General features: G+C 52.2%; 1 protein-coding gene across 1 annotated transcript in view; it reads right to left on the minus strand.

Annotated features, from left to right (window-relative positions):
- Positions 1-25896, minus strand: part of cplane1 (ciliogenesis and planar polarity effector 1) — a 122821-nt gene that overhangs the window by 71180 nt on the left and 25745 nt on the right. Inside the window, exons 9-14 of the mRNA XM_078430516.1 lie at positions 23710-23892; positions 22724-22964; positions 16018-16152; positions 13337-14052; positions 7460-7671; positions 588-668 (exon numbers count right to left, since the gene is read on the minus strand). Of these exons, the coding sequence (XP_078286642.1) occupies positions 588-668; positions 7460-7671; positions 13337-14052; positions 16018-16152; positions 22724-22964; positions 23710-23892 (1568 nt within the window). The remainder of the gene's footprint in view (positions 1-587; positions 669-7459; positions 7672-13336; positions 14053-16017; positions 16153-22723; positions 22965-23709; positions 23893-25896) is intronic.

The following is a 25896-nucleotide window of genomic DNA, read 5'->3' on the forward strand; positions in this document are numbered from 1 at the left end:
CTTTATTCCTTGGCGCAGAAGGCTGAAGGATCATCTTATAGAGGTGTATCATGAGGGGAACATTTGGAGTGAATGCACAGTCTCATCCACGATAAGGGAATCAAGAACCAGAGGACACTGGTTTAAGGTGAAAGGAGGAAAAAATTAAAAAGAACCTGAGGGGCAACATTTTCACCCACAGAAGTTGGTGGCTATATGGATCGAGCTGCCGGAGGAGGTAGTTGTGGCAGGTACTGTAACAATACTTAGAAGATATTTGGACAGGTACATGGATTGGAAAGGTTTACCGGGATATGGGGTAAATGCGGATAAATGGGACTAGCTTGGATGAATTTAGCCAGAGGGCCTATTCACGTGCGGTATCACTCTGTGACTGCTCAATGCGACAGCTGACACACAGGAAGTGTTTGCGGGAAGACAGACAGGAAGGGAAGCAAGGCAAATGGGGAGAGGGTTGGGCAGAGAAGAGGGCTCCAGTTGGTGTTTCCCAGCTCAGATGGGGAGAAGAGTGTTCCAGTGGGAGTGTCCCACGCTGGATACGACCAAGCTTCCAGAGCCCCAGGGTGGGGAGCAGGCTATCCACCTACCTCTGCCCCGCTCCTCCCACAGGGCTGCCCTCCAGGTCTGCACCGATTCCAGGTATGCACCCATCAGGAAGCTCTCCTCACCTGCAGGGAGAAACACCGCTGTGAAACACCTGTCCTGTTGCCTGGTATAAGGTGGGCCGGAACGCTGGCCTATCGCAGCCTGGTCCGTTCAACACCTGACCACTACAGGGCGTGGGTCATAGACAGGCTAGCCCACTGGGCAAGCCCTTCAGCCCACTGCATCCACACCAACCGCCAACCAGCAATCCCCGCACACTAACACTATCCCACACACACTGGGGACAATTTACAATTATACTAAGCCAATTAGCCTACAAACCCACATCTTTGTAGTGGGAGTGGAAACCGGAGATCCTGGAGGAAACCCACGCAAGTCACGGGGAGAACGTACAAACTCCATACGAACAGCACCCATAGTCAGGATCAAAGCTGGGTCTCTGGCGCTATAAGGCAGCAGCTCTATCCACTGCACACTTTCCTATCCAAATAACTGCTGGTATATCGACAGGAAGAGTTGGGAGGGAAATGCCACTTGAGTTTGATTTGACTTGATTGTGTTTATGTATAGAATTATCTGATCTGTTTGGATAACATGCAAAACTATAATAAAGGCCAAACATAATGATGGGTCAGATGCAGGCAAATGAGACCACCCAGGTATGCCAATGTGGTTGGCATGGACATGCTGGGCTGAAGGGCCCTTCTTTGTGCTGTACAGCTATGTCTAGACTATATGGTGCTGTGGCACCAGATCCACTCGGGCAGCTTACATTAGGAACATTGAATTCTCCAATTTTAATAACTAACCTACAACACCCCCCCCTTCTTACCTGCCCACCCTCACAACTCACACTTCTTCTATCCTTATCTCTTTTCATATCTGGCCTTTGTCCAGCCATCTGCCTATCAAACACTCTCATCTGTAGCCATCTATCACTTGCCAAGATTTGTCCCGCCCACTCCTCTCTTCCAGCCTTCTCCCCCCACCACCACAATCTGTCTGAACAAGAGTCCCGACGCAAAACGTCACCTATCCATGTTCTCCACAGATGCTGCCTGACCCGCTGAGTTACTCCAGCACTCTGTGAAACGTCACCTATCCATGTTCTCCACAGATGCTGCCTGACCCGCTGAGTTACTCCAGCACTCTGTGAAACATCACCTATCCATGTTCTCCACAGATGCTGCCTGACCCGCTGAGTTACTCCAGCACTCTGTGAAACGTCACCTACCCATATTCTCCAGAGATGCTTCCTAACCCGCTGTGTTACTCCAGCACTGGAGTACAAGAGTCAGGAAGTAATGATGCAGCTCTTTAGGACTTTGGTTAGGCCACATTAGGTGCAGTTCTGGTCACTGCAACACAAGGATGTGGAGCGTTTGGATAGGGTGCAGAGGGAGTTTACCAGAATGATACCTCTATTAGAGGGCATTAACTGCAGGGAGAGGTTGGACAGACTTGGATTATTTTCTCTGGCAGATCAGAGGTTGAGGGGAGACCAGATAGAAATATATAAAATGATAAGAGGCATTGATAACGTACAGTCAGAACCATTTTCTGAGGGTGGAAATGTCAAATACTAAAAGCATCATTTGAAGATGAGAGAGGCAAAGTTTAAAGGAGATGTTTACCGTGACGTCGGAGAGAAGCAGCAGCTAGAAGCAGTGAGAGCGAGTATTGGCTGAAGTAGGTGAGTCAGAGGGAAAGAAGATTTTAAAAGAGCACCAAAGGCCCAGGGTGGAGTAATTTTCAAATTAGCCCTAAAGTAGTTGATTAGGTAACAGATAAAGCAGTGCAGCTGAGGCGGAGGGCCTTGTTGAGGTGAAGTGCCGTGGTGAGAAAATTGTGAGTCTTTGGCTGGAGAGTCTTCGGCGAGGAGGCCGAGCGAGGCGAGGAGGCCACACGATTCAAACTGTGTGATTTTTGCCCATTGGAGAAATGGCAGGCAAGTTGGCACAGTGTGTTTGCTGCAGGATGTGGGAATTCAGGGACACCGCTGGTGCTTCTGGAAACTACTCCTACAGAAGTTGTGTCCAAGTGCAGCTCCTGAAGCAGCTCCAGATGCAGGAAAAATGTTCCCAATGTTGGGCGAGTCCAGAACCAGGGGCCAGTCTTAGAATAAAGGGGAGGCCATTTAAAACTGAGGTGAGAAGAAACTTTTTCACCCAGAGAGTTGTGAATTTGTGGAATTCTCTGCCACAGAGGGCAGTGGAGGCCAAATCACTGGATGGATTTAAGAGAGAGTTAGAAAGAGCTCTAGGGGCTAGTGGAATCAAGGGATATGGGGAGAAGGCAGGCACGGGTTACTGATTGTGGATGATCAGCCATGATCACAATGAATGGCGGTGCTGGCTTGAAGGGTCGAATGGCCTCCTCCTGCACCTGTTGTCTATGTTTCTATGAATGACCGTGGTGGGGAACTGGAGACGCAGCTGGATGACCTCAGGGTCTTCCGGGAAAACGAGTTTCCTGAACAAGACCTTCAGTGAGGTTATCACATCAACGAAGAGCGAAGGTGTGTGAGTGAAGGTGGCTGTACCTACTGAAAACAGGTGCACCTCATGGGAGTGGATGACATGACAAGATTGAGTGGTGGCCAGGGCTGTGATTACAACTCTGGTGTCGAGGCTCAACGGGGAAGAGTGACGTCAGGCAGAGCCATAGTGGTGGAAGACTCCATTGTCAGAGGTGCAGACAGGAGATTCTGCGGCAGTAGGCGGGACTCCAGGAAGGTGTGTTGCCTCCCTGGTGCCAGGGTCCAGGATGTCTCAGAGCGGCTGCACGGCATCCTCAAGAGTGATGGAGGTTGTTGTGCACGTTGACACAAATGATAGAGGTTGGAAGACGAAGGAGGTTCTGCAACAAGAATATACGGAATTGGACAGAAGACTGAAAAGCAGGACCTGCAAGGTAGTGATCTCAGAATTGCTTCCAGTACCTCGTGCTACTGAAGGTCAGAATAGGAAGATAGGGGGAATGAATGTGTGGCTGAGGAGTTGGTGCAGAGGGCAGGAATTCAGATTTTTGGATCATTGGGATCTCTTCCGGGGTTGGGGTGACCTGTATAAAAGGGACGGGTTGTACCTGAACTGGATGGGGACCAACATCCTACCGGGCAGGTTTGCCAATGCTACACGTGAGGGTTTAAACTAGATTGGCAGGGGGTGGGATCTCATATAGGGCAGAGGCACAGAGAGGCTAGAAGTTGGTATGGAGGGTGGTGTGGGAAAGGTTAGTGGACAGAATAGGCGGGTGAAAGGCGGGGAGCGAGGAAGGAGGGTTGGTTTAAACTGCACATATATTAATGCAAGGGGCCTGACAGGGAAGGCAGATGAGCTTAGGGCATGGATAGGTACGAGCGACTGGGATGTTGTAGCCATGACTGAAACATGGTTAAGGGAGGGGCAGGGCAGGACTGGCAGCTCAATGTTCCGGGGTACAGGAGCTTCAGGAGAAACAGGGGTGAGGGTAAAAGGGAAGGGGGGGAGTTGCATTGTTGGTTAAGGAGGATGTCACGGCTGTGTTCAGAGGTGACATTACAGACGGTTCGGCTAGTGAGGTTTTATGGGTGGAGCTGAGGAACAAGAAAGGGATTTCTTCACAAACTCAGTAGGTCAGGCAGCATCTCAGGAGAGAAGGAATGGGTGACGTTTCGGGTCGAGACCCTGAACAAGAAAGGGATGATCACCTTGTTGGGGGTGTACTGCAGACCCCCGAATAGCCAACGGGAACTGGAAGAATAAATATGCCGGGAGATTGCAGACAGCTGCAGGTCAATAAGGTTGTTGTGGTCGGGGATTTTGACTTTCCCAATATAGACTGGGAAAATCATAGCGTGAAGGATTCAGATGGGGGGCAATTCCTCAAAAGTGTTGAGGAGTTTTCTCAAGCAGTATGTGGAGACCCCCACATGTGAGAGGGCAACGCTGGATCTAGTATTGGGAAGTTGGGTTGATTAAGTTTCAGATAGTTATGGATAGGGACGGAGAGGGTCCACGTGTTAAAATGCTCAGCTGGGGTAAGGCCAACTTTGAGGGTATGAGAGAAGGTCTCGCTCAAGTTGACTGGAGCAGGTTATTTGAGGGGAAAGGAACATCGGCCAAGTGGGATGTTTTTAAAAATGTACTGAAGAAAGCTCAGGTTATGTACGTCCCCGTTAGAGTGAAGGGCAAAGCAGGCAAACGTAAGGAAGCTTGGCTGACATGGGAAATTGAGACGTTGGCCCAAAAACAAGAAGGATGCATAGGGACAGGTATAGGCAGCTGGGATCAAGTGCATCCCTGGAGGAGTTTTGGGAACTAAGGAGTAAACTAAAAAAGGAAATCAGAAGGGCAAAAAGAGGCCAGGAGATAGCTCTGGCAGGAAGCATTAAGGACAATCCCAAAAGATTTTATAATTACATAAGGGGGAAAAAGGTGACTAGAGAGAGAGTGGGACCTCTCTGGAATCAAAGCGGTCACCTCAAAGAGGTATTTACCGAGGAGAAAGACAGTAGGATGGAGGAAATTGGAGCAGTCACTGGAAGTGTCTTGAGAGCAGTCAGGGTTACTGTCGAAGAAGTACTGAAGGCACTGTCGTGTTTGAAGATAGACAAATCTCCAGGGCCTGATCTGATATATCCGAGGACATTGCGCAAAACTGGAGAGGAAATTGCGGGAACCCTGGTTGAAATTTATGAGTCGTCCTTAAATACAGGAGAGGTGCCGGAAGACTGGAGGGGGGCAAATGTTGTGCCTCTTTTCAAGAAGTGCTGCAGGGAAAATGCTGGGAACTATAGGCCAGTGAGAACATCTGTAGTTGGTAAGTTACTGGAGAGTACTCTGAGGGATAGGATATACAGGCATTTGGATGGGCAAGGATGATTAGGGACAGTCAGCATGGTTTTGTACGTGGGAGGTTGTGTCTCACAATCTGATTGATTTTTTTGAAGACGTGACCAAAAAGGTTGATGAGGGCAGAGCTGTAGATGTTGTGTACACGGACTTCAGTAAGGCGTTCGACAAGGTTCCGCATGGTAGGCTGCTCTGGAAGGTTAGATCGCATGGGATCCAAGGAGAGATAGCTGCATGGATAGCAAATTGGCTCCAGGGAAGGAAGCAGAGGGTGATGGTGGAAGGTTGCTTCTCAGACTGGATGCCTGTGACTAGTGGTGTGCGTCAGGGTTTGGTGCTGGGCCCATTACTGTTTGTCATCTACATCAATGATCAAACATACAGGGCAAGATTAGCAAGTTTGCTGATGATACAAAAGTGAGTGGTTTTGCAGATAGTGAAGATGGTTGTAAACGATTGCAGCAGGATCTGGATCGATTGGCCAGGTGGGCGGAGGAATGGTTGATGGAATTTAATACAGAGCAGTGTGAGGTGTTGCATTTTGGGACGTCGAACAAGGGCAGGACCTACACAGTGAATGGTAGGCCTCTGGGTAGTGTTGTAGAGCAGAGGGATCTAGGAGTACAGGTGCATGGTTCCTTGAAGGTCGAGTCGCAGGTAGATAAGATGGTCAAAAAGGCTTTTGGCACTTTGGCCTTCATCAGTTAGAGTAGTGAGTAAAGAAGTTGGGAGGTCATGTTGCAGTTGTTCAAGACGTTAGTGAGACCGCATTTGGAATAATGTATTCAGTTCTGGGCACCATGTTATCGGAAAGATATTGTCAGCATTGAAAGGGTTCAGAAAAGATTTACGAGGATGTTGCCAGGTCTAGAGGGTGTGGGCTACAGGGAGAGGTTGAGCAGGCTGGGTCTCTATTCCATGGACTGCAGGAGGATGAGGGGAGATCTTATAGAGGTGTACAAAATCATGAGAGGAATAGATCGGGTAGATGCAGAGTCTTTTGCCCAGAGAAGGGGAATCGAGGACCAGAGGACATAGGCTCAAGGTGAAAGGGAAAAGATTGAATAGGAATCCGAGGGGTAACTTTTTCACACAAAGGGTGGTGGGTGTATGGAACGAGCTGGCAGAGGAGGTAGTTGAGGCTGGAACTATCCCATCGTTTAAGAAACAGTTGGACAGGTACATGGATAGGACAGGTTTGGAGGGATATGGACCAAGCGCAGGCAAGTGGGACTCGTGTAGCTGGGACACTGTTGGCCGGTGTGGGCTATTGGGCTGAAGGGCCTGTTTCCACACTGTATCACTCTGTGACTCTATGAAGGGCCTGTTTCCACACTGTATCACTTTATGACTCTATGAAGGGCCTGTTTCCACACTGTATCACTCTGTGACTCTATGAAGGGCCTGTTTTCACACTGTATCACTCTATGACTCTATGTGCGGGGCACGTTTTTTTACATAGAGGATGGCGAGTGCCTGGAACATGTGGTGGTGGTGAAGGCAGATACGATAGTGGTGTTTAAGAGGCTTTTAGATCGGCACATGGATATGCAGGGAATGGAGGGATATGGATCATGTGCAGGCAAAGGAGAATGGTAGAACTTGGTATCATGTTCGGCACGGACATTGGGGGCCGAAGGGCCTGTTCCTGTGCTGTTCTGTGCCATGTGTAGGAAGGAACTGCAGATGCTGGTTTGCACTAAAGATACAAAATTCCGGAAAAATTCAATGGGATAAGCAGCATCTCTCGATCGAAGGAATGGGTGACATTTCGGGTCGAGATGTTTCAGGTCTAAAGGGTCTCCACACGCAACATCACACATTCCTCCTGCACTGTTCCATGTTCTATGTTGGGGCAGATGCTGTGAATGGTGATAGACTAGCCAGAGATCAGGTTGACAGGCTTTTAGCCTAAGCATTCCTTCCCTTCCTCTCTCCAGTGCTCCCAGACCTGCTGCCTGCTTCCAGTGTGTATTTACAGGCTGTCTCCTGGTTCTGCTGCTCTATAACTGCCTTACCCATGAGGGATGTGAGCTGCCGCTGAGGGCCCAGTCTCTCCCCCATCTCCTGCAGAGCTGCCTGAGTCTGGGCAAGGACTGACGTCAGCAGAGCCACCTCCCGTGCCAGCTTCCTCCTGGAACTGCCTCTGCTCCACTGTGTTGGCAGCGTCTGCACATGGGAATGGTGCCGCACCACATGTTGGTACAATAGTCTCCACATCGACACCAGCCTGCACCAACCAGAGACATTACAACGTCACACAACAATCCCTTAACAATTTTGCCTCAAAACCCTCCCTCACCAAACCCTTCCCCCAGTCCGCCACCAACCCCTTCCCCCCGTCCCTCGCCAAACCATTCCCACAATCCATCACCAACCCCGTCCCCAGTCCGTCACCAACCCCGTCCCCCAGTCCCTCGCCAAACCTTTCCCACAATCCATCACCAAACCTTTCCCACAATCCGTCACCAACCCCTTCCCCCAGTCCCTCGCCAAACCTTTCCCACAATCCATCACCAACCCCATCCCCCAGTCCGTCACCAACCCCTTCCCCAGACCCTCACCAAACCTTTCCCACAATCTATCACCAACCCCTTCCCCAGTCCGTCACCAACCCCGTCCCCCAGTCTGTCACCAACCCCGCCCCTCGCCAAACCTTTCCCCCAGTCCGTCACCAACCCCGTCCCCCAGTCCCTTGCCAAACCTTTCCTCCAGTCCGTCACCAACCCCTTCCCCAGTCGGTCACCAACCCTTTCCTCAGTCCCTCGCCAAACCCTTCCCCAGTACGCCACCAACCCCTTCCCCCAGTCCCTCACCAAACCCTTCCCCAGTCCATTACCAACCCCTTCCCCTACTCCTGTCTCCCAGTCTATTGCCAAAGCCTTCCCCCACTACTGTCTACCATTCCATCGCCAAACCCTTCCCCCAGTTGTCACCCAGTCCATCACCAACCCCTTCCCCCACTCCTGCCTCCCAGTCCATCACCAACCCCTTCCCCCACTCCTGTCTCCCAGTCCATCACCAACCCCTTCCCCCACTCCTGTCTCCCAGTCCACCACATAGAAACATAGAAAATATGGGGCGGCACGGTAGCGCAGCGGTAGAGTTGCTGCTTTACAGCGAATGCAGCGCCGGAGACTCAGGTTCGATCCTGACTACGGGTGCTGCACTGTAAGGAGTTTGTACGTTCTCCCCGTGACCTGCGTGGGTTTTCTCCGAGATCTTCGGTTTCCTCCCACACTCCAAAGACGTACAGGTATGTAGGTTAATTGGCTGGGTAAATGTAAAAATTGTCCCTAGTGGGTGTAGGATAGTGTTAATGTACGGGGATCGCTGGGCGGCACGGACTTGGAGGGCCGAAAAGGCCTGTTTCCGGCCGTATATATATGATATGATAGGTGCAGGAGTAGGCCATTCGGCCCTTCAAGCCTGCACCGCCATTCAATATGATCATGGCACGGTAGCGCAGCGGTAGAGTTGCTGCTTTACAGCGAATGCAGCGCCGGAGACTCAGGTTCGATCCTGACTACGGGTGCTGCACTGTAAGGAGTTTGTACGTTCTCCCCGTGACCTGCGTGGGTTTTCTCCGAGATCTTCGGTTTCCTCCCACACTCCAAAGACGTACAGGTATGTAGGTTAATTGGCTGGGTAAATGTAAAAATTGTCCCTAGTGGGTGTAGGATAGTGTTAATGTACGGGGATCACTGGGCGGCACGGACTTGGAGGGCCGAAAAGGCCTGTTTCCGGCTGTAGATATATGATATGATATGATATGGCTGATCATCCAACTCAGTATCCCGTACCTGCCTTCTCTCCATACCCCCTGATTCTTTTAGCCACAAGGGCCACATCTAACTCCCTCTTAAATATAGCCAATGAACTGGCCTCAACTACCTTCTGTGGCAGAGAATTCCACAGATTCACCACTCTGTGTGAAAAAAAACTTTCTCATCTCGGTCCTAAAAGACTTCCCCCTTATCCTTAAACTGTGACCCCTTGTTCTGGACTTCCCCAACATCGGGAACAATCTTCCTGCATCTAGCCTGTCCAACCCCTTAAGAATTTTGTAAGTTTCTATAAGGTCCCCCCATAATCTTCTAAATTCCAGCGAGTACAAGCCGAGTCTATCCAGTCTTTCTTCATATGAAAGTCCTGCCATCCCAGGAATCAATCTGGTGAACCTTCTCTGTACTCCCTCTATGGCAAGAATGTCTTTCCTCAGATTAGGAGACCAAAACTGTACGCAATACTCCAGGTGTGGTCTCACCAATGCCCTGTACAACTGCAGCAGAACCTCCCTGCTCCTATACTCAAATCCCATCACTATGAATGCCAATATACCATTCGCTTTCTTAACTGCCTGCTGCACCTGCATGCCTACTTTCAATGCCTGGTGTACCACGACACCCAGGTCTCGTTGCATCTCCTCTTTTCCTAATCGGCCACCATTCAGATAATAGTCTGCTTTCCCGTTCTTGCCACCAAAGTGGACAACCTCACATTTATCCACATTATACTGCATCTGCCATGCATTTGCCCACTCACCTAACCTCTTCAAGCCACCTTGCAGCCTCCTAGCATCCTCCTCACAGCTAACACTGCCCCCCAGCTTCGTGTCATCCACAAACTTGGAGATGTTGCATTCAATTCCCTCGTCCAAATCATTAATATATATTGTAAATAGCTGGGGTCCCAGCACTGAGCCTTGCGGTACCCCACTAGTCACTGCCTGCCATTCTGAAAGGGACCTATTTATTCCTACTCTTTGCTTCCTGTCTGCAAGCCAGTTCTCTATCCACATCAATACTGAACCCAGTATCACCAACCCCTTCCCCCACTCCTGTCTCCCAGTCCATCATCAACCCCTCCCCCACTCCTGTCTCCCAGTTCATCACCAACCCCTCCCCCCACTCCTGTCTCCCAGTCCATCACCAAACCCTTCCCCCAGTCCGTCACCAAACGCTGCCACTAGTCCTGTCTCCCAAGTCCCTCAGCAAACCCTTGCCCCAGTCCCAGTCCGTCACTAAACCCGTCCCCCAGTCATGTGTCCCATCCATCTCCAAACCCCTCTGCCTCCAATTCCCAACCCAAACTCCACCACCAAACTTTTCCCTAAATCATCAGGACAGCAGTGATTCAAGACTGATTCACACCACCATCTTAGAGTAAGAGTTGTACAGCAGACAAACAGGATCTTTGGCTGACCAAATTGACAAATTAAGGTAGCCTTAACCTATATATCCGCATTTTCAGGGACAGCTTAAAATGTTCTCAATCTCAGATTGCAGAGAATTGTGGATGTAGTCCAGTCCATCAAACAGACCACACTCCCCACCATTGACTCCATCTACACTCACCACCACTGACTCCACCTACACTCCCCACCATTGACTCCATCTACACTCACCACCATTGACTCCACCTACACTCCCCACCATTGACTCCACCTACACTCCCCACCATTGACTCCATCTACACTCACCACCACTGACCCCACCTACACTCCCCACCACTGACTCCACCTACACTCCCCACCACTGACCCCACCTACACTCCCCACCACTGACTCCACCTACACTCCCCACCACTGACTCCACCTACACTCCCCACCACTGACTCCACCTACACTCCCCACCACTGACTCCATCTACACTCCCCACCACTGACTCCATCTACACTCCCCACCACTGACTCCACCTACACTCCCCACCATTGACTCCACCTACACTCCCCACCATTGACTCCACCTACACTCCCCACCATTGACTCCACCTACACTCACCGCCTTGGGACAGCAGCCAACATTACCAATGATCATTCACACCCCCATCATTGCTTCCACTCTCCAGTCCTGTCAGGTAGGTTTAGAAGCTTGAAAGCGTGCACCAGATTCAGGAACAGTTTCTTCCTCTGTTATCACACTTCTGAACGGTCCTTCCATAAGCTATGGTACTTTCCAATTTACCTCTACCCCATAGTGGACATTGGACTTTGCCAATGGAACTGATGCACTACAATGCTGAGAAATATATTCTGCACTCTGTATCTTCCCCTTTGCTCTACCCATTGTAGTTGTTTGATGATTGTATTTGTGTATAGTCATAGAATCATACAGTACTTCGACCTAACTTACCCACACGGACCCAGATGCCCCATCTATACTAGTCCCATCTGCCCGCATTTGCCCCATATCCCTCTAAACCTTTCCTTCCATGTACCTGTCCAAATGCCTTTTAAATTCTGTTATAACATCTGCCTCAACTGCCTCCTCTGGCAGGTTGTTTCATACACCCACCACCCTCTTGTGAAAAGGTTGCCCCTTAGGTTCCCATTAAATCTTTCCCCTCTAGTTTTTCATTCCCCTACCCTGGGCAAAAGACCTTGTGCATTCACCCTCATGATTTTAGACACCTCTACAAGATCACCCTTCATCCTCCTGCGCGCCAAGGAATAAAGCACTAGCCTGCCCAACCTCTCCCGATAGCTCGAGTCCTGCTAACATCTGCGTAAATCTTCTCTGCATTCTTTCTAACTTGATGACATCCTTCCTACGGCAGCGTGACACAACTGAACACAATACTCTAAATGCGGCCAATCCAATTTGCTTTACAGACAATAGACAATAGGTGCAGGAGTAGGCCATTCGGCCCTTCAAGCCAGCACCTCCATTCAATGTAATCATGGCTGATCATTCTCAATCAGTACCCTGTTCCTGCCTTCTCCCCATATCCTTAAGAGCTCTACCTAGCTCTCTCTTGAATGCATTCAGAGAATTGGCCTCCACTGCCTTCTGAGGCAGAGAATTCCACAGATTTACAACTCTCTGACTGAAAAAGTTTTTTCTCATCTCCGTTCTAAATGGCCTACCCCTTATTTGTAAACTGTGGCCCCTGGTTCTGGACTCCCCCAACATTGGGAACATGTTTCCTGCCTCTAACGTGTCCAACCCCTTAATAATCTTATATGTTTCGATAAGATCCCCTCTCATCCTTCTAAATTCCAGTGTATACAAGCCTAGTCACTCCAGTCTTTCAACATATGACAGTCCCGCCATTCCGGGATTCAACCTAGTAAACCTACGCTGCACGCCCTCAATAGCAAGAATATCCTTCCTCAAATTTGGAGACCAAAACTGCACACAGTACTCCAGATGCGGTCTCACTAGGGCCCTGTACAACTGCAGAAGAACCTCTTTGCTCCTATACTCAACTCCTCTTGTTATGAAGGCCAACATTCCATTGGCTTTCTTCACTGCCTGCTGTACCTGCATGCTTCCTTTCAGTGACTGATGCACTAGGACACCCAGATCTCGTTGTACGTCCCCTTTTCCTAACTTGACACCATTCAAATAATAATCTGCCTTCCTATTCTTACCACCAAAGTGGATAACCTTACACTTATCCACATTAAACTGCATCTGCCATGCATCCGCCCACTCACACAACCTGTCCAAGTCACCCTGCAACCTCATAGCATCTTCCTCACAGTTCACACTACCACCCAGCTTTGTATCATCTGCAAATTTGCTAATGGTACTTTTAATCCCTTCATCCAAGTCATTAATGCTTTGATTGGATAGCATGCAGAACAAAGCGTTTCACTGTACCTCGGTACACGTGACAGTAATAAACCTGAACCCAAAGCTCACTGATCCTCACAACGCCCTCGTGCAGTACAGGTGCTCCCCGGCTTACAATGCTTTGACTTTGCGATGGTGCAAATGGCAGCGACTGCAGCTGGCTTACGGCCACATGGGCAGGTGTATTAAATGCATTTCAACTTACAATACTTTCAGTTTGCGATGGGTTTCTCGGAACGAAATGCTATGGTAAGCTGAGGAGCACCTGTAGATGAAGGGTGTGTGCCAGTGAGTGCTGGTCGCCAGCTGTCCTTACCTGTGTGATGGTGCGTGTGGAGGGTGCAGTGTGTGAGAGGGTAGCTCAGGGGATGAGCGCTTGTCCCCGGCTGCTTGTGACGCAGGCTCTGGCAGTGAGGTGAGCCTGGCGTTCCCAGGGAGGGCAGCTGGCAGACTGTACACCGTGTTCAGATGTGCAGAGGAGAGCTGGAGCACCCGGAGAGAGCTGAAGAGCGACTGTGAGACTGGTGTTGCCCCCAACCTCCTGGCAAGCAGCAGCTGCACCACGCCTGCACACAGGCTCAGCGCATGCGCCAGTGCAAGCCTGCGGCCCGAGTCCCAGTGCAGCACCGTCAGGCAGTAGCGCAGCAGCTGCACCGTGCGGTAGACGCCGGGGCTTGTCCTCAGTGCCTTATCCACCAGCTTGGCCCGAGTGCTGGCCAGCGAGCCGGGCAGACTGGCCGGGGCAAAGGGCAGCAGGCGGGCAAACTGCAGCAGGGCACGGACAGTGTAGTGCAGCAGCAGATCCCTGCCCTCTACCTCCCTTGCCGACACTGCCAGGCTCCACGCCAGCAGCACGCCCCTCTGCAGCTGCCCAAACCTGGCCTCCAGCTGCTCTGCCTGTCCTCCCTGCCGGCCGTGCAGGGTGTCGAACATGCTGGCGAATTCCAGCCGGCACTGGTCCACGGCACCACCAGCCCCCGGGCAGTCGGCACGGCACCACCCATCCTCCTCAGAGTCACCACCTTCATCCGCCTGCAAAGCCAATTACACAGCGGCATCAGGGCACCAAGGCCAGGCCTGACCTGAGAGAGTCATGCAGCACTGAAACAGGCCCTTCAGCCCAACTCCTCCATGCCCACCAACATGCCCCATCAAGATGGTCCCATTTGCCCACCCCTGCCCATATCCCACCAAACCTCTCCTATCCATGTACCTGTCCAAGCGCCTTTTTAATGTTGTGACAGTCCCAGCCTCAACCACCTCCTCTGGCAGCTCGTTCCATACACCCACCACCCCTCAGGTTCCCATTTAATCTTTCCCCTCTCAACTTAAACCTATGTCCTCTGGTTCTTGATTCCCCTACTCTAGATAAAAGACTCTGCATTCACCTTATCTATTCCCCTCATGATTTTGTACACCTCTGTAAGATCACCATTCATCCTCCTGTGCACCACAGAATAAAGTGCTAGCCTACCCAACCACTCCCTGTAGCTCAACTGCTCGTCCATCTCCATCTCCACACAAACCATCCATCCCCACACCACACAAACCGTCCATCTCCACACAAACCGTCCATCCCCACACCACACAAACCATCCATCCCCACACAAACCATCCATCCCCACACAAACCATCCATCCCCACACCACACAAACCATCCATCCCCACACCACACAAACCATCCATCCCCACACAAACCATCCATCCCCACACAAACCATCCATCCCCACACCACACAAACCATCCATCTCCACACCACACAAACCATCCATCCCCACACCACACAAACCATCCATCCCCACACAAACCATCCATCCCCACACAAACCATCCATCCCCACACCACACAAACCATCCATCCCCACACCACACAAACCATCCATCCCCACACAAACCATCCATCCCCACACAAACCATCCATCCCCACACCACACAAACCATCCATCCCCACACAAACCGTCCATCTCCACACAAACCATCCATCCCCACACCACACAAACCGTCCATCCCCACACCACACAAACCGTCCATCCCCACACCACACAAACCATCCATCCCCACACCACACAAACCGTCCATCTCCACACAAACCGTCCATCCCCACACAAACCATCCATCCCCACACCACACAAACCATCCATCCCCACACCACACAAACCATCCATCTCCACACAAACCGTCCATCTCCACACAAACCATCCATCCCCACACCACACAAACCATCCATCCCCACACCACACAAACCATCCATCCCCACACAAACCATCCATCTCCACACAAACCGTCCATCTCCACACAAACCATCCATCCCCACACCACACAAACCATCCATCCCCACACCACACAAACCATCCATCCCCACACCACACAAACCATCCATCTCCACACCACACAAACCGTCCATCCCCACACCACACAAACCATCCATCCCCACACCACACAAACCATCCATCTCCACACCACACAAACCGTCCATCCCCACACCACACAAACCGTCCATCCCCACACCACACAAACCGTCCATCCCCACACCACACAAACCATCCATCTCCACACAAACCATCCATCTCCACACAAACCATCCATCCCCACACCACACAAACCATTCTGCCCATCGTCTACTCCACCATTCCATCATAGCTGATCAATCTTTCCATCTCAACCCCATTCTCCTGCCTTCTCCCCATAACCATTGACACCCATATTTGTCAAGAATCTGTCTATCTCCATCTTGGCCTCCACAGCCGTCTGTGGCAATGAATCCAACAGATTCACCACCCTCTGACTAAAGAAATTCCTTCTCATCTCCTTTCTAAAGGAACGTCCTTTTATTCTGAGACTGTGGCCTCTGGTCCTAGACTCTCCCACTAGTGGAAACATCCTGTCCACATCCACTGTACCCAATGGAGAGTAACAGCTCACACTCCATGCAGCAATGTTAACCATGTGGACCCGAGACCAGGCGCTGGAACAGACGCAAGCTTCACCTCCTCCGTACCTCATCGCCCTCTGTCCTGTGGTCCTTGAGGAAGGGAGGGGGTGGGCATGCAGCCGGCTCCTGCGGTCCCCAGCCCTGCAGCACGCTTCTCCTCAGGGACGTCATGGGTGTTAGTCGGCACTTCAGATCGGCCCCCTGCAAACAGAACAGCCTGGGTCACCACAGCCCATCCGTGCAGATCAAACCCAGCCGTGCGGGTAGTGCAGATGGAAGCCGCAGCCTGCAGCTCTGGTCAGTCGTGCAGTGAAACTACTAATGCAGTGTAACCCTGTGCAGTGGGAGGTCACGCACCTCGTGTGTAGCAGGGCAAGAACACCCACAAGTAGGCACACAGAACTGCACATGCCTTAGTTCAGTTTAGTTTAGTTTAGAGATACAGCGTGGAAACAGGCCCTTCGGCCCACCGAGTCCGCGCCGACCATCAATCTCTCCCACACACTAGGGACAGTTTACCGAGGGCCAGCTAACCTACAAACCTGCAAGTCTTTGGGATGTGGGAGGAAACCAGAGTACCCTGAGGAAACTGGAATCCGGAGCAAAACACAGTGTGCTGGAGTAACTCAGCGGGTCAGGCAGCGTCTGTGGAGAACATGGATAGGTGACGTTTCACAGAGTGCTGGAGTAACTCAGCGAGTCAGGCAGCATCTCTAGAGAAAGTGGATAGGTGACGTTTCACAGAGTGCTGGAGTAACTCAGCGGGTCAGGCAGCATCTGTGGAGAAAGTGGATATGTGACGTTTTACCTTGGTGAATTTGTTCATAAGTTCATAAGTTATAGGAGCAGAATTAGGTCATTCAGCCCATCGTCTACTCCACTTCATCAAACCAGGCATGGATAGGATCCCGACCTTAGTTCAGTTTAGTTTAGTTTAGAGATACAGCGTGGAAACAGGCCCTTCGGCCCACCGAGTCCGCGCCGACCATCAATCTCTCCCACACACTAGGGACAGTTTACCGAGGGCCAGCTAACCTACAAACCTGCAAGTCTTTGGGATGTGGGAGGAAACCAGAGTACCCTGAGGAAACCCAGATGGTCACGGGAAGAACATGAAGGGCGACACAGTGGTGCAACGGTAGTGTTGCTGCCTTACAGCACCTACAGTGCCAGAGACCCGGGTTAGATCCTGACTATGGGTGGTAGTCTGTAGTTCTCCCCGTGACCGGTGTGGGTTTTCTCTGAGACCTTTGGTTTCCTCCCACACTCCAAATACATACAGGTTTCTAAGTTAATTGGCTTGGTATAAATGTAAATTGTCCCTTGAGTGTGCAGGATAGTTTCCCACACTCCAAATACATACAGGTTTCTAAGTTAATTGGCTTGGTATAAATGTAAATTGTCCCTTGAGTGTGTAGGATAGTGTTAGTGTGCGGGGATCATTGGTCGGTGTGGACTCGTTGCGCTGAAAGACTTCTTTCCCTGTAGCATCTCTAAACTGAACTAAACTATCCATACAAACTCCATACAGACAGCACCCATAGTCAGGATGGAACCCGGGTTTCTAGCGGCAGAAGCCACCTTATCTGTCTCAACCACTGCGTCACAGTGCCGCCACCTTTCTGAAACTTCACCCATTTCTTCCCTCCACAGTGCTTCCTGACCCACTGAGTTACTCCAGCACTTTATGTCTAACCCTGGTCATAACCGTACAGTTTTAACACGATTGCAGATATTTCAAAGACATTGGTGAGACTGGAAAATAGACTGTGTATGACGCGTGGACTGACTTTCCCTGGGGGGGGGGGGGGGGGAGACTGGGTATGAGGGGTGGACTGACTTTCCCGGGGGGGGGGGGGAGTTGTGTGGAGACTGGGTATGAGGGGTGGACTGACTTTCCCGGGGGGGGGGGGGAGTTGTGTGGAGACTGGGTATGAGGGGTGGACTGACTTTCCCGGGGAGGGGGGGGGGGGGGGGGGGGGAGAGACAGGGTATGAGGGGTGGACTGACTTTCCCGGGGGGGGGGGGGGAGAGACAGGGTATGAGGGGTGGACTGACTTTCCCGGGGGGGGGGGGGAGTTGTGTGGAGACTGGGTATGAGGGGTGGACTGACTTTCCCGGGGAAGGGGGGGGGAGAGACAGGGTATGAGGGGTGGACTGACTTTCCCGGGGGGGGGGGGGGGGGAGTTGTGTGGAGACTGGGTATGAGGGGTGGACTGACTTTCCCGGGGAGGGGGGGGGGGGGGGGGAGAGACAGGGTATGAGGGGTGGACTGACTTTCCGGGGGGGGGGGAGAGACTGGGTATGAGGGGTGGACTGACTTTCCGGGGGGGGGGGGGGGAGAGACTGGGTATGAGGGGTGGACTGACTTTCCCGGGGAGGGGGGGGGGAGAGACAGGGTATGAGGGGTGGACTGACTTTCCGGGGGGGGGGGGGAGAGACTGGGTATGAGGGGTGGACTGACTTTCCCGGGGAGGGGGGGGGGGAGAGACAGGGTATGAGGGGTGGACTGACTTTCCTATGGGGGGGGGGAGACTGTGTGAGAGGGGTGGACTGACTTTCCCGGGTGGGGGGGGGGGAGGCTGTGTCTTGACTTACTTATGGGGTGGACTGACTTTCCTACGGGGGGGGAGACTGTGTGAGAGGGGTGGACTGACTTTCCCAGGGGGGAGACGAGACTGGGTATGAGGGGTGGACTGACTTTCCGGGGGGGGGGGGGGGAGAGACTGGGTATGAGGGGTGGACTGACTTTCCGGGGGGGGGGGGGGGAGAGACTGGGTATGAGGGGTGGACTGACTTTCCGGGGGGGGGGGGGAGAGACTGGGTATGAGGGGTGGACTGACTTTCCGGGGGGGGGGGGGGGAGAGACTGGGTATGAGGGGTGGACTGACTTTCCCGGGGGAGGGGGAGTTGTGTGGAGACTGGGTATGAGGGGTGGACTGACTTTCCCGGGGGAGGGGGAGTTGTGGGGAGACTGTGTGAGAGGGGTGGACTGACTTTCCCTGCGGGGGAGGAGACTGGGTATGAGGGGTGGACTGACTTTCCTGGGGGGGGGGGGAGTTGTGGGGAGACTGTGTGAGAGGGGTGGACTGACTTTCCCGGGGGGGGGGGGGGGGGGGAGACTGTGTATGAGGGGTGGACTGACTTTCCCGGTGGGAGGGGGGACTGGGTATGTGGGGTGGACTGACTTTCCCGGGGGGGGGGTGGGGGGAGACTGGGTATGAGGGGTGGACTGACTTTCCCGGGGGGGGGGGAGACTGTGTGAGAGGGGTGGACTGACTTTCCCGGGGGAAGAGACTGGGTTTGAGGGGTGGACTGACTTTCCCGGGGGGGGGGGGGGGGAGACTGGGTACGAGGGGTGGACTGACTTTCCCCGGGGGGGGGGGGGAGAATGTGTGAGAGGGGTGGACTGACTTTCCCTGGGGGAGGGGGGGAGACTGGGTATGAGGGGTGGACTGAGACACCACCAGCTACCTCCTCAGCAGAGGATCAACAACTAAGCACAGATTCACAGTAATTACACAAGAGATGACAAAAATATTTTGCGCTCCCAGAGGGTGATGGAGTGTGGAACTTACTGCCAGAGTGTGAGAGAGACAGGGTGGATTACACTGGAGATGGACCAGCATGGACTGATGGAGATGGAGCATGGACTGATGGAAATGGAGCAGCATGGACTGATGGAGATGGAGCATGGACTGATGGAGATGGACCAGCATGGACTGATGGAGATGGAGCATGGACTGATGGAAATGGAGCAGCATGGACTGATGGAGATGGAGCATGGACTGATGGAGATGGACCAGCATGGACTGATGGAGATGGAGCATGGACTGATGGAGATGGAGCATGGACTGATGGAGATGCAGCATGGACTGATGGAGATGCAGCATGGACTGATGGAGATGGAGCAGCATGGACTGATGGAGATACAGCATGGACTGATGGAGATGCAGCATGGACTGATGGAGATGGAGCATGGACTGATGGAGATGGAGCATGGACTGATGGAGATGCAGCATGGACTGATGGAGATGGAGCATGAACTGATGGAGATGCAGCATGGACTTATGGAGATGCAGCATGGACTGATGGAGATGGACCAGCATGGACTGATGGAGATGCAGCATGGACTGATGGAGATGGACCAGCATGGACTGACGGAGATGCAGCATGGACTGATGGAGATGCAGCATGGACTGATGGAGATGCATGCAGCATGGACTGATGGAGATGGAGCATGGACTGATGGAGATGGAGCAGCATGAACTGATGGAGATGCAGCATGGACTGATGGAGATGGAGCATGGACTGATGGAGATGCAGCATGGACTGATGGAGATGGAGCGTGGACTGATGGAGATGGAGCATGGACTGTTGGAGATGGAGCAGCATGAACTGATGGAGATGCAGCATGGACTGATGGAGATGGACCAGCATGGACTGATGGAGATGGACCAGCATGGACTGATGGAGATGCAGCATGGACTGATGGAGATGGACCAGCTTGGACTGATGGAGATGGAGCATGGACTGATGGAGATGGAGCATGGGCTGATGGAGATGGAGCAGCATGAACTGATGGAGATGCAGCATGGACTGATGGAGATGGAGCATGGACTGATGGAGATGGACCAGCATGGACTGATGGAGATGGACCAGCATGGACTGATGGAGATGGACCAGCATGGACTGATGGAGATGCAGCATGGACTGATGGAGATGGACCAGCTTGGACTGATGGAGATGGAGCATGGACTGATGGAGATGGAGCAGCATGGACTGATGGAGATGGAGCAGCATGGACTGATGGAGATGGACCAGCATGGATTGATGGAGATGGAGCAGCATGGACTGATGGAGATGCAGCATGAACTGATGGAGATGCAGCAGGGACTGATGGAGATGCAGCATGGAATGATGGAGATGGAGCAGCATGAACTGATGGAGATGCAGCATGGACTGATGGAGATGGACCAGCATGGACTGAAGGAGATGGACCAGCATGGACTGATGGAGATGCAGCATGGACTGATGGAGATGCAGACTGGACTGATGGAGTTGGAGCAGCATGGACTGATGGAGATGCAGCATGGACTGATGGAGATGCAGGATGGACTGATGGAGATGCAGCATGGACTGATGGAGATGGACCAGCATGGACTGATGGAGATGCAGCATGGACTGATGGAGATGCAGCATGGACTGATGGAGATGGAGCAGCATGGACTGATGGAGATGGACCAGCATGGACTGATGGAAATGCAGCTTGGACTGATGGAGATGGACCAGCATGGACTGATGGAGATGGACCAGCATGGACTGATGGAGATGGAGCAGCATGGACTGATGGAGATGGAGCAGCATGGACTGATGGAGATGCAGCATGGACTGATGGAGATGCAGCATGGACTGATGGAGATGGACCAGCATGGACTGATGGAGATGGAGCAGCATGGACTGACGGAGATGCAGCATGGACTGATGGAGATGCAGCATGGACTGATGGAGATGCAGCATGGACTGATGGAGATGGAGCATGGACTGATGGAGATGGAGCAGCATGGACTGAAGGAGATGCAGCATGGACTGATGGAGATGGAGCAGCATGGACTGATGGAGATGCAGCATGGACTGATGGAGATGGAGCATGGACTGATGGAGATGGAGCAGCATGGACTGATGGAGATGCAGCATGGACTGATGGAGATGGAGCAGCATGGACTGATGGAGATGGACCAGCATGGACTGATGGAGATGGAGCATGGACTGATGGAGATGGAGCAGCATGGACTGATGGAGATGGACCAGCATGGACTGATGGAGATGGAGCAGCATGGACTGATGGAGATGGACCAGCATGGACTGATGGAGATGGACCAGCATGGACTGATGGAGATGGAGCAGCATGGACTGATGGAGATGGACCAGCATGGACTGATGGAGATGGAGCAGCATGGACTGATGGAGATGCAGCATGGACTGATGGAGATGGACCAGCATGGACTGATGGAGATGGAGCAGCATGGACTGATGGAGATGGAGCAGCATGAACTGATGGAGATGCAGCATGAACTGATGGAGATGCAGCATGGAAACAGGCCCTTCAGCCCACTGGGTCCATGCCGAGCACCCATCACCCGTTCACACTAGTTCTACGTTATCCCACCTTCTCACTGATGGAGATGGAGCAGCATGGACTGCGGCAATTAACAAAGGGCGATGGATGTGGAAGAATGTGGGAGCACCCAAAGAAAGCCCATGTGGTCACAGGGAGAACGTGCAAACTACACAGACAGCACCTGAGGTCGGGATTGAAGCGGGATCTCTGGCGCTGCGAGGCAGCGGCATTACCCGCTGTTCCACTGGTTCGGCCGCCCTGTGCTGGACACAGTGGACTGAAGGGCATCCTGTTTCATGGGTTTGCTAGCACTGGCCGGCACAGCGGGAGAGTTGCTGTCTTACACCGCTGGAGATTTGGGTTCGATCCAGACTACAGGTGCTGTCTATACGGAGTTTATACGTTCTTCCCGTGACCGCGTGGGTTTCCTCAAACACTCCAAAGACTGACAGGTTTGTCGGTTAATAGGGTTGGTATGAATGTAAAATTGTCCCTAGTGTGTGTAGGATAGTGCGGAGATCAGTGGTCGGGCCTGTTTCCATGCGGTATATGTAAACTAAACTCCATGTTGTTCTGGAGGCTGCCTAGGTGGATCCATTGCCCGTGTGGGTCCCATCACTGTGGCATTACCGCGGCGTGCCCCCTCTGTACCTGGGTCAGTAGCAGGTTGTGAACATCCTCCAGGCCCTGTGTCACCTCCAGCAACAAGGACTTGAGAAGAGACGAGGCAGAAACGTGCTCTGCAAAGCGCAGCACTGTAAACATGTAGCCGTCAGACACGATCAGGCAGGGGAGGGAGGGGTGGGCTGCCACAGAGAAGCGTTGTCTCAGGGGGTCACTCTCCGAGGTGGGCGAGCCGGCAGACTGTGTACGGTCGGTGTCCAGAGGCTGCCTGCAAAAACAGCAGCAATATGAACAAACGCAGGCTTGGTCCCGGGGCAGCTCCCTCCACACTCTCCTCCAACACGTGACTGGCCTCTACTCCCCGCAGTGTAGAAGGATGAGTCAGCACCTCATTGAAACAATGAATAGTGAAAGGCCTGGATAGAGTGGATTTGGAGCAGAATTAGGTCATTCGGCCCATCAAGTCTACTCCACCATTGAATCATGGCTGATCTATCTCTCCCTCCTAACCCCATTCTCCTGCCTTAACCCCTTAAGCCCTGACACCCGTACAAATCTAAAACCTATCAATCTCCACCTTAAAAATATCCATTCACTTGGCCTCTACAGCTTTCTGTGGCAATGAATTCCACAGATTCACCACCCTCTGACTAAAGAAATTCCCCCTCATCTCCTTTCAAAAGGTACATCCTTTTATTCTGAAGATATGACCTCTGGTCCTAGACTCTCCTACTAGTGGAAACATCCTCTCCAAATCCACTCTATCCAGGCCTTTCACGATTCAGTAAGTTTCAACAAGGTCCCCACCTCATCCTTCTAAACTTCAGCGAGTACAGGCCCAGTGCTTTCAAACGCTTATTCCTGGGATCATTCTCGTAACATGTGTCTCGATCAGACACCATGAACAGTCCTCCCCCCTCCCCTGCTTTTGCCACAGAGACTGCGCATGACTGGCACCTCTGCAAGCTGGAACTACCGGTCAGCGTGTGATGGGGACTCAGCTGCAGACATACCTGTACATGATCAGTGGATGGAGTGGGATGAACTCCGCTGGGCCAAACTCCACGGAGCAGCCGGAGGTGGTGAGGGTGACCAGCTCGCCGAGACGGGACAGCATCAGCAAGGCTCCGCGTTTCAGCACGCACGCCAAGAAGAGGCCGTCTGGGGTCCAGCTCACCCCAGCCACCCAGTAGGACCTGCAGGCAGAGCCAGCACATAGAGACATCAGCGTCACTCATGCAGCCATGAAGTCAGAGAGCCACAGAGACATGGAGTCACAGTCATAGTCACAGAGCAACAGAGCCACAGTCATAGAGCAACAGAGCAAGAGTCATAGAGCCACAGAGCAAGAGTCACAGAGCAAGAGTCATAGAGCCCCAGTCATAGAGTCCCAGTCATAGAGTCCCAGTCATAGAGCCCCAGTCATAGAGTCCCAGTCATAGAGCCCCAGTCATAGAGCCACAGTCACAGAGCCACAGTCATAGAGTAATAGAGCCACAGTCACAGAGCCACAGAGCAAGAGTCATAGAGCCACAGTCATAGAGCCACAGTCATAGAGCCAGTCATAGAGCCACAGTAATAGAGCCACAGTCACAGAGCCACAGAGCAAGAGTCATAGAGCCACAGTCACAGAGCCACAGTCATAGAGCCACAGTCATAGAGCCACAGTCACAGGGCCACCGTCATAGAGTAATAGAGCCACAGTCATAGAGCCACAGTCACAGAGCAACAGTCATAGAGCCACAGTCATAGAGTAATAGAGCCACAGTCACAGAGCCACAGAGCAAGAGTCATAGAGCCACAGTCATAGAGCCACAGTCATAGAGCCAGTCATAGAGCCACAGTCATAGAGCCACAGTCACAGAGCAACAGAGCCACAGTCATAGAGCCATAGAGCCACAGTCACAGAGCCACAGTCACAGAGCCACAGAGCAAGTCATAGAGCCACAGTCACAGAGCCACAGTCACAGAGTCACAGTCACAGAGTCATAGAGCCACAGAGCCACAGAGCAAGAGTCATAGAGCCACAGCCATAGAGCCACAGAGCAAGAGTCACAGAGCCACAGTCACAGAGTCACAGTCACAGAGTCATAGAGCCACAGAGCCACAGAGCAAGAGTCACAGAGCCACAGTCACAGAGCCACAGAGCCACAGTCATAGAGCCACAGTCACAGAGCAACAGTCATAGAGCCACAGCCATAGAGCCACAGAGCAAGAGTCATAGAGCCACAGTCACAGAGCCACAGTCATAGAGCCATAGAGCCACAGTCACAGAGCCACCGTCATAGAGCAGTAGAGTCATAGCCATAGAGTCCTAGAGCCAGAAAGTCACAGTCATAGAGTCATAGTCATGGAGCCTAGGAGTCATAGTTACAGGTGTACATTGTGGAAACAGGCCCTTCAGCCCAACTTGCCTACGTCAACCAACATGTCGCATCTACACTAGTGCCAGCAGCTTGCATTTGGCCCATATCCCATCTAAACCTGTCCTATCCATGTGTCTGCATAACAGTTTCTTAAATGTTGCGATAGTCCCAGCCTCAACTACTTCCTCCGGCAGCTTGTTCCATACACCCACCACCCTCTGTGTGAAAACGTTACCCCTTCAAGGTCCTATTAAATCATTCCCCCCCGTCACCTTAAACCTTTATCCTCTGGTTGTCGATTCCCCTACTCTGGGTATGAGACTGCACATCTATCCAATCTATTCCTCTGATGATTTTCTACATTAGCCCTTTAGCCCATAACATTACGCAGCAGATGGCACAACAGTAGAGCTGCTGCCTTGCAGCGCTAGACACCCGAGTTTGATCCTGACAATGGGTGATATCTGTACTCAGCTTGTATGTCCTCCCTTTAACCGTGTGGGTTTTCTCCAGGGGCTCCAGTTTCCTCCCACACTTCAAAGAGGTGCGGATTTGGAGGTAAACTGGCTCCTGTAAATTGTAAATGTTCCCTAGACTGGGCTTGTACTCGCTGGAATTTAGAAGACTGAGGGGGGATCTTATAGAAACATATAAAATTCTTAAGGGGTTGGAGAGGCTAGATGCGGGAAGATTGTTCCCGATGTTGGGGGAGTCCAGAACCAGGGGTCAAAGCTTAAGGATAAGGGGGAAGTCTTTTAGGACTGAGATGAGAAAACATTTCTTCACACAGAGAGTGGTGAGTCTGTGGAATTCTCTGCCACAGAAGGTAGTTGA

The sequence above is a fragment of the Rhinoraja longicauda genome, chromosome 3, assembly GCF_053455715.1.
Source record: "Rhinoraja longicauda isolate Sanriku21f chromosome 3, sRhiLon1.1, whole genome shotgun sequence".
NCBI classification, from domain to species: Eukaryota; Metazoa; Chordata; class Chondrichthyes; order Rajiformes; family Arhynchobatidae; genus Rhinoraja; species Rhinoraja longicauda.